This window comes from Acomys russatus, chromosome 16, assembly GCF_903995435.1.
Source record: "Acomys russatus chromosome 16, mAcoRus1.1, whole genome shotgun sequence".
Taxonomy (NCBI): domain Eukaryota; kingdom Metazoa; phylum Chordata; class Mammalia; order Rodentia; family Muridae; genus Acomys; species Acomys russatus.
Window position 1 is genome coordinate 29,505,800 of NC_067152.1, and position 16,494 is coordinate 29,522,293.

Below are 16,494 nucleotides of genomic sequence, written 5' to 3' on the forward strand. Positions count from 1 at the left end.
AAATAAACCCAAACAAAACCAAACCCATACTTATGCCAAAAAAAAAAAAAAGAACCCAACCCAAAAACAAAAACCAAACACCCCCCCTCCAAAAACCCCACAAACCTAACAAGAAAAATCCAGCATAGACTCTGTCTCACAGAATCAATCAATAAGCAAGGTGGGGCAGAAGGCTGGGCCAGGAGCAGTGGCGCACGCCTTTAATCCCAGCACTTGGATGGCAGAGACAGACTGATCACAATGAGTTCAAGGCCAGCCTGGTCTACAAAGAGAGTCCAGGACAGCCAAGGCTACACAGAGAAACCCTGTCTCGAAAAGCCAGAAAAACAGCGTGGGGGGTGCGCGGGGTGGTGGCGGGGGGAAGGGAGCTGGATACTGAGGGCTGACTATGTCCCAGGCTCAGAAGCAGCCCCTTAGGAAAAGGGGTGCAAAGGCGTGGGAGGGTTGGGATAACAGTACTCATTCAATAAAGGACTGGCTAAGCAGCCGGGCGTGGTGGCGCACGCCTTTAATCCCAGCGCTCAGGAGGCAGAGGCAGGTGGATCACTGTGACGATCGTGCAGCCATGGCTACCCAGTGAGACCATATTACAACAACAACAACAAGAAGAAGGGGCTGTAGAGATGGCTCGGTGGCTAAGAGCACTTGCTTTTGCAGAGGACCCTGGCTTGATTGATTCCAGCACTCACAGGGCAACTCAACTGTCTATCCCTCCAGTTCTGGGAGATCGGGTAACCTTTTCTGACCTCTGCAGGCACCAGACCACCTGCATATATGTCAAGCAAACACTCTTATACCTGAAGTAAAAGAAACAAATCTTAAATAAAATCGAGCCAGGTTTGGTGGCGTGTGAATTTTAATTCCAAGTCCAGGGAGGCCAGGCTAGCCTACTCTGTGAGCCTCAGGTCACCGAGTCACCCTGTTTCTGCAGACAAGGCATAGACTGGAGATACGGCTCAGTGGCCCTGGGTTTGGATTGCAGTGTCTACATCAGGAGGCTCACAGCCACCAACAGTTCCCGGCAGCCACTGCTCTCTGGGCCTCTGAAGACACTCATACGCACTTTTTGTTGTTTTCCAAGATAGGCTTTCTCTGAGTAGTCCTGGCTGTCCTAGAATTTGCTCTGTGGACCAGGCTGTGCCACCATTGCCCGGCTCTGCATGGACATTTTATACATCTGTTCCTTCAGGGACACATAGATAATAAGTAAATATTTGAAAAAACGACAAGAACAAAAAAAAAGGTGGATTTGCTCCTGAAGAGCAACACTCAAGGTTGATTTTTGGCTTCCACATACATGCACATACATGCATATACACACACATGTAATCCCTATAATAAAAGGGCAGGAAACAGGTATAAATGAGCAACCTATATAGTATTAGGAAATGCTAAATGGCTGGGCAGTGGTGGAACACACCTTTAGTCCCTGCACTCGGGAGGCAGAGAGGCAGGAGGATCTCTGTGAGTTCGAAGCCAGCCTAGTCTACAGAGTGAGTTTCAGGACAGCCAAGGCTACACAGAGAAACCCTGTCTAGAAAAACAAAACCAACCAACCAACCAAACAAAGCTAAATGTTATGGGGTAAAAGGTTGCCAGGAGGGGAAACTGGCTGTCAAAAAGGCCTTACTGAGAAGGTGAGCTATGAAGAAGCTGAGGGACTGGGTGTGGTGGTTCTCTTGGCTAGGATGCTGGGTGGAGTGCACCCAAACGCCAGTGCAGCCAGAGGAGGATGTGTGAGATTGAGAGGGAGTGGTTGGTTGAGGCAGAAGAGAGTGACATGGACAGATTTGGATGAAATTGGAGAGAAAAAAAAAAAAAAAAAAAAAAAAAGAAATTGGAGAGGAACCTGCAGGGGCCATAGGGACAGCAGCCAAAGGATGGCACAGGAGGTGTGCGACCCATTATTTTGTGTCCGTCCATCATTCTCCCTCTCCAGGTGTGCGGGGAGCAGCACCGATTTGAAAAGCTGATGGAATATTTCCGGAACGAAGACAGCAACATTGACTTCATGGTGAGCTTGGAGCCCTGAGGCGGGGGGGGGGGGGGGGGGGGGGGGGGTGAGGGAGCGAAGATTTGCTCGGCCCTGTTTGCCTGGCCCGGAGCAGCTGAGGACCTGGGTGGCTTGGCTCAGCAAAGTGACAACTGACTGTCAGTGAGAAAGGGTGGATGTCAGAGGGGTAGGGACTGGACCAAGGGTACCTGGACCTTACAAGACTATACAAAGGGGACAAGTGGGAAGTGGAAGATGCCAGCACCCCTGACCCGGAAGTCCTTAGATTTACTGGTGACCCTGCCCCCCAGGTGGCTTGCATGCAGTTCATCAACATTGTGGTACACTCGGTGGAGAACATGAACTTCCGTGTCTTCTTGCAATATGAGTTCACTCACCTGGGTCTGGACCTGTACTTGGAGGTGAGCCCTGCACCCCACCCCCTAACCCCCTCTGACTGAACTACCCACTGTGGGGTATGTAGTTATGGATGTAGTACGCGGTTATAGCAAGTCTTGAGTTCACATCCTGGCTCTGAGAGCTGGCCTTGGGGATACATAATCAGTAGCCTTATTACATGGGACGCTAAGGCAGGGGATGTTTAGTTCAAGTTCAGTGGGGTTTCACTGTCGCTTCTCCCCACCCCACCCCAGCCCCTATGATTAAAAAACAAAAAACAAGCCTGGTCTACAAAGAGAGTCCAGGATAGCCAAGGCTACACAGAGAAACCCTGTCTCGAAAAACCAAAACAAACAAACAAACAAACAAACAAAAAACAAAAAAACAGGCCGGGTGTGGTGGCGCACGCCTTTAATCCCAGCACTTGGGAGGCAGAGGCAGGCAGATGGCTGTGAGTTTGAGGCCAACCTGGTCTACAAAGCGAGTCTAGGACAGCCAAGACTACCCAGAGAAACCCTGTCTCGAAAAACAACAACAAAACAAACAAACAAACAAAAAAAACCACCCCACCACAAATAAACAGAATCCTTTCACTGCCCCTTGGCTAGCGCTGTGACCTTGCACACATCTGTCCATGCTGCTGAGCTGTTTTCCTGTCAGTCACAGAGGTGAGAAAGACCTTGAATATGTAGAGGAGTTCCTGGTACCTGATGGATACCCCTAGCCTGACATCTGTCATAGTCCTGGGACAGGCTCAGGTGGCTCTGGGTCAGCTCAGTCAGGTGCTCTGGCTCCAGCCAGTGAGAAGGAGGAACCAAGGAACCATGAGCAGCTTCCGGGATTGGACTTCCGAAGGCTAAAACTGGCCAACAGTAAAAGGAGGCAAGGCTGGTATAGCCATATAGTAAAATTTGACACCAGCTTCAGCGTGGCTGAGCCTTGAAGAGAAGCCACGCGGGAGAGTCTGAATATAGAGCTGGGCGTGGTGGCGCACGCCTTTAATCCCAGCACTCAGGAGGCGGAGGACGGTGGATTGTTGTGAGTTCGAGGCCAGCCTGGTCTACAAAGTGAGTCCAGGACAGCCAAGGCTACACAGAGAAACCCTGTCAGGAAAATCCAAACCAAACCAAACCACAGAGTCTGAATATAGGGCTGGAGAGATGATGTGGTGAATGCCAGGCATTGGTGGCACACGCCTGTAATGCCAGCACTGGAGGAGGTAGAGGCAGGCGGATAGCTGTGAGTTTGAGGGTAGTCTGGTCGAACAAAGGGAGTCCGGGACAGCCAAGAAACACAGAGAAACCCTGTCTCAAAAAACCAAACCAAACCAAAAGAGTACTTACTACCTCTGCAGATGACCCAGGACCCTCTGTGGGTCCCAGCACCCAAATATGGTGGCTCACAATCTCCTGTAACTCCAGGCCCAGGGGATTGGATATCCTCCTCTGGTCTCTGAGGGTACTGAACTCATGTAGTATCTATAAACTCACAGAGGGACACGCACACACACACACATATACTTTAAAAAGCTGAATATTCTATGACTTTTAAAAATAAGTAATGTTGCCGGGTGGCGGCGGCGGCACATGCTTTTAATACCAGCACTCGGGGAGCAGGGGCAGGTGGATCTCTGTGAGTTGGAGGCCAGCCTGGTCTACAGAGCTAGTTCCAGGACAGCCAGAGGTACAGAGTGAGACCCTATCTGGGAAAACACAAAACAAAAAAACAACAACAAAGAAACAAACAAACAAAAAGAGGCAGAGGAAGAGGGAAGAAATGTCCAGAATGACTGAATCCGTAGAAGTAGATTCCTGCCTGCTAGGAGCTGGGGAGGAGGTAGTGCAAAAGAAACCCCTCACTGGCCTAGGGGTTTCCCCGCGCGAGGGCCACTGAGCTTCCAGAAAAGAGGCCTTAAGATGGTGAATTGTGTGGTTTGTTAATCACACCAATTAAAAAAAAAAAAAAAAGGCAAACTAGTCCCTTCCCCTGGGTGCTAGTAGTGGTGGTGGTTGCATAGAGCGCCCCCTCACCACACACACACCTCAGACCTCACCATGCCTCTGCTGTCTGGGGACAGAGGCTCCGGCTCACCGAGAGTGACAAGCTGCAGGTGCAGATCCAAGCCTACCTGGACAATGTCTTTGATGTGGGAACCCTGCTGGAGGACACAGAGACTAAGAACGCAGTGCTGGAGCACATGGAAGAGCTGCAGGAGCAGGTGGCACTGGTGAGACCTGGTCCCAACCTAGTCTATCATCACACGGTAGGCCAGCAGGAAGTCTGGGCTGGCCTGGGGCAGGCTCCTCTTAGGAAGCAAGTACTGAATGGAAGACAGAGTCCTGGGTGCGGATTGGAGGCGGCAGTCGGCTTGGGCTCCGAGGTTTGCCCTGGATCCAAATCCAGAGTCCTTTTGGTGTCTCTCTCAATGAGTCTTCAGGGAGCGCCCACGCTGTGTGGGACTTGTGCGCAAGGCAGGCACCTCCCCACCCCCACCCCCCATCCCCTTAGCATATTCTGAACCCTGCCTCCAGAGAATTGGGTCCTGTGGTGCCTCTTAGCACAATCTTACCCCCTGCCACCTATCTTCCCACTGGTGCCTTGGTTTCCCCTCCTAATTTATTTGGGCTCAGGTGCCAGGCTTAGCCCACCCTTGGCACACTGGGCCAAGCGGATGTGGGAGCCTCCCCCAGCCCTCCAGGCAGGCTTGCCTGATGCCGCCCCCTCACCGGCGGCGGTGCCAGTGCCTGGCCGCGGGTGGTAACTCACCATGTGCTGGTGTCACAGCTGACAGAGCGGCTTCGGGACGCAGAGAACGACTCCATGGCCAAGATCGCTGAACTGGAGAAGCAGCTAAGTCAGGCCCGCAAGGAATTGGAGACCCTGAGGGTGAGCTTGGGTGTGGGCTGGGCCAGGCTGGGGGTGTGGGCCGTGCCAGGCTTCCCAAGGAGTCTTCTCCGGCTTGACAAATCAGTCGGTCCCAGAAGAGGATTGGGGCGGGGTTGCTCTATACCAGAGAGCTTGCGGATGGGCACTGATCTTTTTCCTGGGGCTTGCAGGAGCGCTTCAGCGAGTCGACCCCCTTGGGCACTTCCAGACGAATCCCTGAGCCTGAGAAAATGCCTGCCCCAACCATGGTGCGACGACCCTCAGCTCTAGAGCTGAAAGTGGAGGAGCTTGAGGAAAAGGGGTTAATCCGTATCCTGCGGGGGCCGGGGGACGTCGTCTCCATTGAGATCCTCCCAGGCGCTGTGGCGACACCAAGCGGTGACGATGTACCAGCTCCGAGGGTGCCCACTGATTCCCCTAGCCCAGGTGCGCAGGAGCTTCAGGCTGGGGGAGAGAGACCAGGGCGAGGCAGGGTATCCTGAGGATACACTAGGCTGTGAAAGATAAGGAGGCTTGGGTTGTGGGCGTGGCACGGGTACACGCAGGTAGGTTGAAATGGGTTCTGGATGCATGGTAGAGCAGGGAGGTGGCAAAGACACCCCCCCCCCCAACCCGGACACCGGGTCCCAAGCCAAGAAGTTAACCCCTCCCGCGCCCTTGCTGTGCTCACATCTCCCACCTTCAGCAGAGTCGGTTCCTGGAGCAGTATCACCACCGCCTCCGCCGCCGCCACCACCACCACCGCCGCCACCCCCACTACCCAACCTCCAGTCCCAACAGGAAGCCCATTCCTCGGCACCCCCGCTGGCCCCGCCCCTCCCAGGCTCCGCAGAGCCTCCACCTGCACCACCGTTGCCTGGAGACCTGCCGTCCCCACCCCCACCACCCCCACTTGGTACTAATGGACCAGTGCCGCCACCACCCCCACCACCTCCGGGAGGACCCCCAGATACCCTTGGAGGACAAGGCCCAGAGATCGGCCCAGGTTTGTGGAGTGGACTATCTCAGAACTTCTAGGGCTGGTGGGGAAGTGGAGCAGGGGGCCCCCCTCGGTGTCCTGCAGGACCCTCCCTACCTAGGAGCTCCCTTAGCCTCCTGCCTTGCCTTCTTGCTTCCAGGGGTGAAGACCAAGAAACCCATCCAGACCAAGTTCCGGATGCCGTTGCTGAACTGGGTGGCACTGAAACCCAGCCAGATCACAGGCACTGTCTTCACTGAGATCAACGATGAAAAGGTGCTGCAGGTGAGTGGGCACCAGGGGGCTCCAGGCCGTGCTTGCCATACTGGGTGGGTGGTTATCTCTCCACCTGGCTTACAGATGAGAATGGGAAAGCCCAGGATGTGGGCTTTAAGAAATTGGATAGGCCCGGCTCGGTGCCTGTAATGCCAACACCCACCCGGGGAGGCAGAGGCAGGCAGATCTGTGTGAGTTCGAGGCCAGCCTGGTCTACAAAGTGAGTCCAGGACAGCCAGGGCTACACAGAGAAACCCTGTCTCGAAAAACAAAAATCCAGAAACGAAGACACTGGATTGGTGCCATCCAGAAGGTGGTATCTTGACCCCTGCAGGCTTTCCTCTCCTTTCTGCCCATTTCCCACAGGCAACTAAGGCGTTCTGGTAACAATTTCTTTTTGGAATGGGTTCCCTGTCCCCTGGCCATCGCTCACATTGTTATTTCCGACCTGCTGTAGCATTTTCTCCCTTACTGTTGGCTGCTCAGCCCTTCCTTCAGCTGTAGCAGGCGGGAATCTGGGTCCCGTGTGTCGTGTCTCCCTGTCAAGGCTTGTGGTCGAGCTAGCTCACTGGTTAGTCTGTCCAGTGGTAGTCTGTCTGGCTATCCTAATAGGCCAGGAGCACGGGCAGATATTGGCTTCCCTCAGCCTGGCTTTCTCTCCCTTACACCCTTAGGAGTTAGACATGAATGACTTTGAGGAACAGTTCAAGACCAAATCTCAAGGCCCCAGCCTGGACATCAGCGCCCTAAAGGGAAAGGCAGCCCACAAAGCCCCCACCAAGGCAACTCTCATCGAGGCCAACCGGGCCAAGAATTTGGCCATCACCCTGCGCAAGGGCAATCTAGGGGCAGACAGAATCTGCCAGGCCATTGAGACGTAAGTACCTATGTGTGGGGTGTGACCTGGTCGTCTCCCCTTCCTCCCCCCGCCCCAGGCTAGGACCATCAGGCAGAGCATAGTAAGAACCCCAGCAATGGGGCAGAACCCACCAAACTTCACACCAGTCCTGGGTGTGAACATTGTCCTCAGTTTCAGACCAAGAAAACCGAGACTGGTCCATGCCCAGGTGGAGACCTCCCGACCCTCTTCCTGTCTCTGCCTGGCATGGGCAAAGGATTTGCGCCTCTGCACCTGCCAGTGCTGTACAATAGGCCCCGGGCTTGCAGTTTTCCTCCACCCCCATCTGTCGTTCTCTGAAGCCGGCTGCAAATACTAAATATCGAAGGCTACTTAATTCAGCTGCGCTCTCCCCGGGGAACTTGTTAAGTGTAGAGTAACACCCCTTCTGTCCTCTGTTCCCTTATGCAGGTATGACCTACAGACCCTCAGCCTGGATTTCTTGGAGCTGTTGACCCGCTTCCTGCCCACAGAGTATGAGCGCAGCCTCATAGACCGATTTGAGAAGGAGCAGCGGCCGATGGAGGAGCTGTCCGAGGAGGACCGATTCATGCTGCGCTTCAGCCGCATCCAGAGACTGCCAGAGCGCATGAACACACTCACTTTCCTGGGCAACTTTCCAGACACGGCTCAGCTGCTCATGCCGGTGTGGGCAGGACGGGCAGGGTGGTGTGGTGGAGCTTGGTTGGGCTGGTGGGTAGGGAGGGGGCGTCTCTGAGCTCAGCTTCCAAGAGGGCAGTTGGGAGGGAGTATTTGAGCCTCCTCGTCGTCGGGGAGGCTCCAGCTTCCATCATCCTCTTTTTCATCCCACCCTTAGCAACTGAATGCCATCATCGCAGCCTCAATGTCCATCAAGTCCTCTGACAAGCTTCGTCAGATCCTGGAGGTGAGAGCCCAGGCCAAGGGACCTGGAAGCGGTGGGCCTTCGCCTGTCTGGTCTAGGGAAGGGAGACTCAGGCCCCGCCCACCTGGCATAGAGCAAAGATAATGCCCTATTTCTCACACGCATGCTGATAGGCAAGGTGGGAGGTGGTGGTGGGCGGTAGCAACAGCGGCCTTGCCTGTAACAGTGGACCCCAGCTCCTCCTCCAAGGCCCAGCCCCTCTGGGATTGCTTTGGGAGAGGAACGGTTGCTGCACCTGCTCAGTGGAGTGTCTGCAGACAAGAATATGTGGCTTTCAGGGGATTGAGGAAGGGATACGGCAAGCAAGCCAGTTTTGGGGTGGACTAATGGATAAACTTTGAGGGTCCTTGTGGTGTTAATAGTGTGCACGTGTCACAGAAATGAAGGGTCCATTCAGGAGGGGCTGGGTGTGAGGGCTGGCTGCTTGTCACCCTTCCTCCTGAGTAGTAGATGTTCTTCAAAGTCTCCCCCTCCCAGCCCTCCCCTCCCCCAGACAGGGTTTCTCTGTGTAGCCTTGGCTGTCATGGACTCGCTTTGTAGACCAGGCTGGCCTCGAACTCACAGCGATCTGCCTGCCTCTGCCTCCCAAGTGCTGGGATTAAAGGCGTGCACCAACACCGTCCGGCGTCTTCAAGGGCTCTTTTCCCCAGTCTGGATCTCACTGAGTCTTTCTCTGCCTCTCCCAGATTGTCCTGGCTTTCGGCAACTACATGAACAGTAGTAAGCGTGGGGCCGCCTATGGTTTCCGACTTCAGAGTCTGGATGCGGTGAGGAGGGGCTCCTGGCCTGGGGTCTGGGGTCTGGTTGGTGTGGCCCGTGGCTTATAACAGATCCTTGTCCAGTTGTTAGAGATGAAGTCGACTGACCGAAAACAGACATTGCTGCACTACTTGGTGAAGGTCATTGCTGACAAGTACCCACAGCTCACGGGCTTTCACAGCGACCTGCATTTCTTGGACAAGGCAGGCTCAGGTATGGGGCTCTGGGGCCTTGGGTGGGAGCAGGGAGCTCAGGCCTTGGGCCACTAATGTGGGTTAGGAGACACTATAGGTTATAACTGTGTGTGTGCTGCCTTATCCCCTGACTCCATGCTGCCCACTCCAGTGTCCCTGGACAGTGTCCTGGGGGATGTGCGCTCCTTGCAGCGAGGTCTGGAGTTGACCCAGCGAGAGTTTGTGCGGCAGGATGACTGCCTGGTACTCAAGGAGTTCCTGAGGGCCAACTCTCCCGTCATGGACAAGCTGCTCGCAGACAGCAAGACAGCTCAGGTGGGTGGGGGGAACCCAGGAGCACAGGCCACTGAAGCCTTAGGGGAGGGGTGTGGACGAAGGGCCAGGAGGGGTGTAGTCACAGGCAGAACCCTGGGAGGATGGAGGAAGAGTAAGGGACCACCCCGTGTGTGGAAGAACAGAGAGGTGGTACCCTGAACAGGCACAGGGCATGGTTAGCCTCCAATGGGCCTAAGCTCGTGGGGCTGATGGGTTGTGCTTGCAGGAGGCTTATGAGTCTGTGGTGGAGTACTTTGGAGAAAATCCCAAGACCACATCCCCCTCCATGTTTTTTTCCCTCTTCAGCCGCTTCACCAAGGCCTATAAGGTACAAGTGTCTGAAGGGTGGGGTGCGGGCCCTGCAGCCTCTCCCTGAGAGCAGTGGGAGGGAGTTAAGATGGGGAAGGAGGAAGGGCCGTCTCCCTAAGACCTGCCCTGTGCCCTCAGAAAGCGGAACAAGAGGTGGAACAGTGGAAGAAGGAAGCAGTTGCAGACACCTCAGGCAGGGAAGAGCCTCCGGCACCCAAGGTAGGCAGCTGCCCCCAAGCCTGGCCCTTGGGGTGCAAGGTTTGTAGCATCATCCCTTTCACCCTCTTGTCTCACCCCTACACCTTCAGTGGTAAGAGACAGATCCTACCCAAGGGCAAGGACTGTGCCCCCAGAAGCCAGGGGAGGAAGTGGGTTTAGGCTCCCTTCTGCCTAAGCGTGCCTATCCTTGCTGTAAAGAACTACACAGATGTTCCAGAGTGGGTGGGGGTGAGAAGCATCCTAAAGTTAGAGTTGTTCATTTCCCCAGTCTCCACCCAAGGCCAGGCGGCAACAGATGGACCTCATCTCTGAGCTGAAACGGAAGCAGCAGAAAGAACCGCTCATCTACGAGAGTGACCGGGATGGGGCCATCGAAGACATCATCACAGGTGAGGGCTTAGCTTAAGGTTCCTGTCTGCCTTCAGTCTGTGTTATGTCATTCTCTTTCTGTTATCTTCCCCTCTCCCTGAGGGGTCTGCTGCCCCCCCACCCCACCCCCGAGGCTCACTGTGTAGCCTTGGCCGTCCTGGAACTTGCTGTGTAAACCAGACTGGCCTCAAACTTACAGTTCCTCTTGCCTCTGCAGTGCTGGGATTAAAGGTGTGGGCTACCATGCCGGTCCCCTATGCCTCTTGCTACCTTTTCTATTTTTCTTTTCTTTCTTTCTCTCTCTTTCTCTACCTTCCATGCCTAAAACCTCAGTGCTCAAGACAGTACCCTTCACTGCCCGCACCGGCAAGCGGACATCCCGGCTCCTCTGTGAGGCCAGCCTGGGAGAGGAGATGACCCTCTAGCGCCCAGGTATCTAGATAAACCTGCTCTGTGGTTCCAGACCTGGCACTTGGATTTGGGGGCCAGACATGCCTTCCCATCCTGGGCCATTGCATGGCTGGTGTATTTTAGAGGGGCGGCATTTCTAGCTGAGGGAAAAATCAGTGTCCCCTTTCTACGTCCACAAAAATCAAATCCTTAGAAAGATAAGCCCGTGCCCTGGAGCCTGAGCCAATGTGTCTTCTCTTTTGGCTCCCAGATCTTCGGAACCAGCCCTACATCCGTGCAGACACTGGACGTCGAAGTGCTCGCCGGCGCCCCCCGGGACCCCCACTGCAGGTCACTGCTGACCTCTCCCTGTAGCCACTGGTTCCACTGGTGGATTCTGTAGGGCTGTAGGCAGGCTGGAGTTCAAGGAAGCTCTTAGCTCAGCCGGGTCCGGCATCCGTTGCACCGCCCCCCCCCCCCAAAAAAAAAGCTGCTTGCAGCACCCTCTTCTCCCTCCAATAGCCATACTTAGTCTGAGCGGGAGCCTGGCCTATAACTTATAAAGTGGACCTCACCGCCGCCCAGAGGACTCTCCTTGGACCTTATTTTTATACTAGATTAATAAAGATGTTTGCAAAAGACTCGCGTCCGCTCGGTGCCTGAGCTGGTCCAGGCGCAGCCAGTTTCGCTCAGCAAACGCATTACTTGTACAAGCTCTTCATAGCAGGTCTCTGGAAATAGCCTGGTGAAGGGGAGGCGGGGTGCTTCTGCACTAGAGTTGGCGGGGAGGAAACCAGCTTCGAGGGGCGCATTTGCTCCAGCGGCTGGCTCATTATTCCGGAGGGAGGGCGGAGGGGACCTGCGGAAGATAGAGTGGGCAGTTGCTGGTTGGGGACACTGCGCGAACAGCAACACCTGAGTGTATCTGCTGCCCCTGCAGTTCCAATTTCTTTTGGTTCAGTTCCCACTCTATCCCCAGCTTCTGCAGCTTGCCAGTCACGCCCCATCTGCTGTCCCGCCTCCGCCCCATCTGCCCTGTCCTTAGAGTCTCGGGTGGATTCTCACCTTTGCTGAGTGGCCCCAGGTTGGAAGGGAGCTTGGGACGGCCTGGCTGTTGGGGTTTGGGGAGGCGGACATCTGGACCTGGGGCTCGGTTCGAGATCCTGCGTTCTGGCCTCGGGCGCCCAGTCAGGTTGGGAATCTGAGCATAGGGGCTGCGCCCACCTGGGTTGGAGATCCCAGAGGAGAAAGAGGCGAAGACAGTACTGGAAGGGGCCCCGCGGGAGCAGGAAGCGGCGGTATTCCTCCTCCCGCCCCTGGAACCGTCCGCCCGCCCCCCTCCCCGCCCCCGTCTCCTACGGGCCGGCTGGGGGCGCACCCGTTCTGTACAGTGTGTGCAGGGAGCGTGCCAGCTGGGAGCTGGAGAGGCCGCCGATGCGCGCCGCCTGGCAGAAGAAGTTGAGGCCAGTGTGCGTACGCGCAGACCGACCCTGGCCGCGCGCCCGGCGACTACCGCACTGGCTCAGCCGCAGAGCCCGCTGCTTCTTGAAATAGTAACTTGGAAGAGAAAAGTGGGACAGCGGGCTCAGACAGCGCCTCTCGCGCTCCTCCGTCTTACAGGTGGGCAAAGGCAAACAAGGACCCGAGGCTACTTGTGTGTGGCTAAGGGGCGACCTGGGCGTAGTGATTGGACCTGGAGGTCAGGGCATTCTCTAGGGGGTAGGAACATCACAGGGACTCCCTCAAGGCCGAGTTCTGGGAGCTGGGGAAGGCTGTGCCCACCTTATCACCTCCTGCCTCGATTTGAAGGGCACTAAGCCCTGACTGAGCAGTTTGAATAGCACCTCGAGGAAGAGGGTCTGCAGGCCCGCGGAGTCACAGGTCCGGTTGCCCTTCATTTGGCCTGAGTACAGAAAACAGAGATAAGAATAAGAAGGGACAGCCGGGCGGGGGTGGCGCACGCCTTTAATCTCAGTACTCGGGGGGGGGGGGGGTGGCCAGAGGCAGGTGGATCGCTGTGAGTTCAAGCCCAGCCTAGTCTACAAAGTGAGTCCAGGACAGCCAAGACAGAGAGACCCTGTCTCGAAACAAAACAAAACAAAACAAAACAAAACAAAACAAAAAAAAAAAAAAGAGTGAGGAGGGGTGTCCTTGTCAATCAAGGTTCCTCCCTGCCCATCAGCTTAACCCCTCACCCATGCACTGTGCCAGGCGGTGGTTGTCAGTGAGGACACCTAGGAAGTCCTTGAAGCTTACAATTCCGTCACCTGGGAAGACAGGAGGAGGCATTGTGTATTTGGAAAGTTTGTCCTGTGGATACTTTTGGGGGTTTAAATACATGTCGAGAATTGTTTAGGATTCTCCCCATCATCTACTTAAAGAAAACAGGTTTCTCCATAACGTACTGAGAGGCCAAAGGGTTCTGGTATGAGGCATGGAGGGAAACAGCTCTTGCCCTGGGGTGAGGGTGGGGGTATGGGGGAGGTGTAGGGGTGGCGGGGTTGGGGTGGTAGAGGAAGGCATGGGGCGGGCAGGATATGAAGATTGTATTAAAGCCTGGAGAAGAAGAGGGCGCTTTACAAACCAGGACCAGGCCAAGGACTTTGTAGATAGGGGTAGCATTCATTAGGAGACCACCTAGAGGCAGGAGGACACACAAAGGCCGAGATGAGGCACCCACCATCTAAGTCAGCCAGCCGAAGAGCCTCACACATCTCCTGGGGGCCCAGCTGGATACCCACATTGCGCAGAGCCACTTTCAGGCTGTGCATGTCCACAGTGCCTGTTGGGCTGCAACTGAACAGTTTGAAGATATCCTGGAAGGCTGGGGGTAGAGAGGAGGCCAGTCAGAGAAGTGAAAACTCCATGGGGCAGCCTGGAGACCTTCCTTCACTCTAGCTGAGGTGGACTGGAGGTTTGGACTGGCTCATTATAACTTTCAATGTAATGGGCAACAAGCAACACTGAGACGCTCCGTGTTGGTGCTTAAGTTATTTCCGTCCTTATGTCTAGATCTTGTATTTGGACATTTTTGTACAAAGAGTATTTAAAATTCATTGTTTGGAGGCCAGAGAGATGGCTCAGCAAGTCAGGGTACGTGCTGCCAAACCTGGTGGCCTGAATTTGACCCACAGGACACACATGATCATGACAAAGAGAACTGGTTTCCATAAGTTGTCCTCTGTCCTTTGCATGAGTGTCACGGTACATCCTCATGTTGTATGCTTGCACACACACACACACACACACACACACACACACACACACAAACATATTTTACAAACTCACATGTGGGACTAGAGATTTGGCCTAGAGAGTAAGAACACGTAAAGTTTTTGCAGAGAACCCGAGTTACATGTTGGGTGGATGCAACCACCTGTAACTCCAGCCCCAGTGAGATCTGGAGCCCCTGGCTCCTGGGAGCACTGTACCCCTCCCTCACTAAAATTAGAAAAAAAAAATGACATCCAACATCACCTGTGGGAGCCTGGCTCTGTGGTGCTTGGGAGCCCCACTGGTGTGTGGCATTTAAACAGACCTTCAAATTATTGATGTAGGAAATGGTTCTTTGAGAAGTCTGTCAACATCAGGGTGTGATTTTTGAGGAGTTCTGTCCTTACTTTCCATCCTTCAGGCCAGACCCTGGGAAATTTGTTTTTCTGTCTATTCTCCCCCCCCCCCCCCTTTTTCTTTTTATCCTGTCCCATCATTCAAACACTTCCATCTAACTATCCATCAATTCATTTAGTTTTTAAAAATTATTTTCTTCAGTTGGGTGTGGTGGCATATGCCTTTAATTCCAGCAACTCTGGGGAGACAGAGGCAGGCAGATCGCTGTGAGTTCGAGGCTAGCCTGGTCTATAAAACAAATCCAGGACAGCCAAGGCTACACAGAGAAACCCTGTCTCGAAAAACAAAAACAAAAAACAAAATATATTTTCTTCACAGACAGACACACAGAGACACAAGAGACAATTACACACACGCCCACTTACCCCCACCCCCTCCCAGTCCGCTGACTTCTTGGGGCACCTCAGTGAGCCCGTGGGCTACAGAGAAGAAACGATTACAAACAGGCATAGAGGGCAAGTTGCAAGGGTCAAAAATGTGTTAACCGTGGGGGCAGGGAATTGTAATTCTGTCCTAAGCATGCCCTGATTTCTCTCTCTGCTTCTGGACCTCGGGTTCTTACCTGCCAGCTGCCGAGGTGTCAGGGGTAGCAGGCTGTCATCGGTCGAACTGCCCCAGTGGAAGAAGTTTTTATATGTAGTACCTGTTGCAAAAAGATTCCAGGGCCGGGCAGGCCTCGCCCCCAAACCAGCACCTCAGACCTGACCACCCGTTCCTACCCTCACCTCTGAGACCCAGCATCTGGGCTTGATGACCAATCAGGATGGGTAGCTTCGGGGTCCTTCATCTCTCTTCCTCTCGGTGGGGTCTGGTCCTTTGTGGCCATGGCTGCTGCTGCCTCTGACTGGGGCAGCTGGCCTGCCTGCACCCTGTCAGCCTGCTCCTCCTGTACGTATCTTGTGAGGGGAGTCCCAGGCTTCTGTGGAGGCCTTGGAGGCAGGGAGGAGGCAGGTTGACTGGAGGGCATAGACTCCAAGGGACCAAGGGGTACAAGGACTATGGGGGAGCAGGTCCACCACCTCCTCCCAGGATCCTCAGGCCAGGCTGAGTCCACAGCCCTATAGGAAGGGGCTTCCGTAGCGGGCATAGGGTGTGAACCCCAACTCAGGTGACAGAAAGAGGACCCTCCTCCAGCCTAGTGGCCCATACCTTCTCCGTGTCGATGAGGGTCTCTTGGTCTTCTGGCCTCTGCTGCCTGAAAGGCAGAGTCACAGGCTCTGAGGCCGCCCCTAGGCTGCCTGTGTGGTGGGTTTCGGCTTTTTGGCATAATAGCGGCAAGCCCTCTCTGATAGGCTGACTACTTCCTACCCGGCACCCTAATTCTCTGCCTTCCCTCAGGCAATCAGATTTTGTGATTACACTCTGGATGCTGAGTCAGGCTGGCAGAGGCCTACAAGGAAGAGCAGGCCACAGAATCCCAAAGCTAGGGGCTTGGTGGGGGTGGGGTGGAGGGGTGGGGAGGGGGGTGGGGTAGCAGGGAGGAGGGATGGGCTCCTGTCCAATGTAAACCTGCTAACCACGTTTTAAGACATTCCATGAAACCTTAATATTTAAAACTAATACAAATTGTACATTGCCTACTCTCAGATCAGTAGTAAATGAAACTGGAAACCAGGAGCAGAGAGTGCTGGGTGATCTATACATTCTTGGAGATGAAATAATACATTTTTCTAAACAAGACGAGGAGCCAGGCATAGTGATGCACACACACAATTCCAGACCTCTGGAGGCTTGGGTGAGAGGAATCTGAGTTCAATAGAGCGAGAAAGAAGAGAGAGCAGAATAAGAGAAAGAAGATGAGAATGAGGAGGAGAGGAGAGACGAGAGATCGGAGAGAGTCGAGCGAAGAGCTAGCGCGAGCATATAACTCCTCTCTTCTCGATCTTCTCTCTCTCTCTAAAGCAGAGTCGCTTCGATCTCTAGCGAGCGAGAGTCCACTCATTCTCTCGATATCCATACTAGCGAGAGCTCTCTAATCCGCGATATATTCCCTCC

The 16,494-nt window shown here is 54.5% G+C and overlaps 2 protein-coding genes across 8 annotated transcripts in view; one reads left to right on the forward strand and one right to left on the reverse strand.

The window, feature by feature from the left end:
* Positions 1 to 11,347, forward strand: part of Fmnl1 (formin like 1) — a 32,500-nt gene extending 21,153 nt beyond the window's left edge. For 2 of the 7 annotated variants that reach the window (XM_051158819.1, XM_051158822.1), the window contains 18 exons: positions 1,940 to 2,014; positions 2,305 to 2,415; positions 4,470 to 4,619; positions 5,177 to 5,278; positions 5,449 to 5,704; positions 5,964 to 6,263; positions 6,397 to 6,521; positions 7,187 to 7,389; positions 7,822 to 8,056; positions 8,228 to 8,296; positions 9,001 to 9,081; positions 9,157 to 9,286; positions 9,419 to 9,582; positions 9,809 to 9,910; positions 10,030 to 10,110; positions 10,379 to 10,499; positions 10,813 to 10,911; positions 11,141 to 11,347. In XM_051158819.1, coding sequence (XP_051014776.1) covers positions 1,940 to 2,014; positions 2,305 to 2,415; positions 4,470 to 4,619; positions 5,177 to 5,278; positions 5,449 to 5,704; positions 5,964 to 6,263; positions 6,397 to 6,521; positions 7,187 to 7,389; positions 7,822 to 8,056; positions 8,228 to 8,296; positions 9,001 to 9,081; positions 9,157 to 9,286; positions 9,419 to 9,582; positions 9,809 to 9,910; positions 10,030 to 10,110; positions 10,379 to 10,499; positions 10,813 to 10,904 — 2,397 coding nt within the window. In that variant the 3' untranslated portion in view covers positions 10,905 to 10,911; positions 11,141 to 11,347. The remainder of the gene's footprint in view (positions 1 to 1,939; positions 2,015 to 2,304; positions 2,416 to 4,469; positions 4,620 to 5,176; positions 5,279 to 5,448; positions 5,705 to 5,963; positions 6,264 to 6,396; positions 6,522 to 7,186; positions 7,390 to 7,821; positions 8,057 to 8,227; positions 8,297 to 9,000; positions 9,082 to 9,156; positions 9,287 to 9,418; positions 9,583 to 9,808; positions 9,911 to 10,029; positions 10,111 to 10,378; positions 10,500 to 10,812; positions 10,912 to 11,140) is intronic. The other 5 variants (XM_051158817.1, XM_051158820.1, XM_051158818.1 and 2 more) reach the window with 3 other exon arrangements.
* Positions 11,348 to 11,388: 41 nt separating this feature from the next.
* Positions 11,389 to 15,698, reverse strand: LOC127200676 (spermatogenesis-associated protein 21; the record flags this gene model as incomplete). The annotated part of the gene is made up of 9 exons (XM_051159074.1): positions 11,389 to 11,728; positions 11,935 to 12,093; positions 12,248 to 12,426; positions 12,652 to 12,772; positions 13,065 to 13,136; positions 13,550 to 13,693; positions 15,062 to 15,108; positions 15,225 to 15,428; positions 15,649 to 15,698. Coding segments are annotated over 9 exons (1,134 nt in total), but the record flags the coding sequence as incomplete, so codon positions are not given.
* Positions 15,699 to 16,494: the final 796 nt, after the last annotated feature.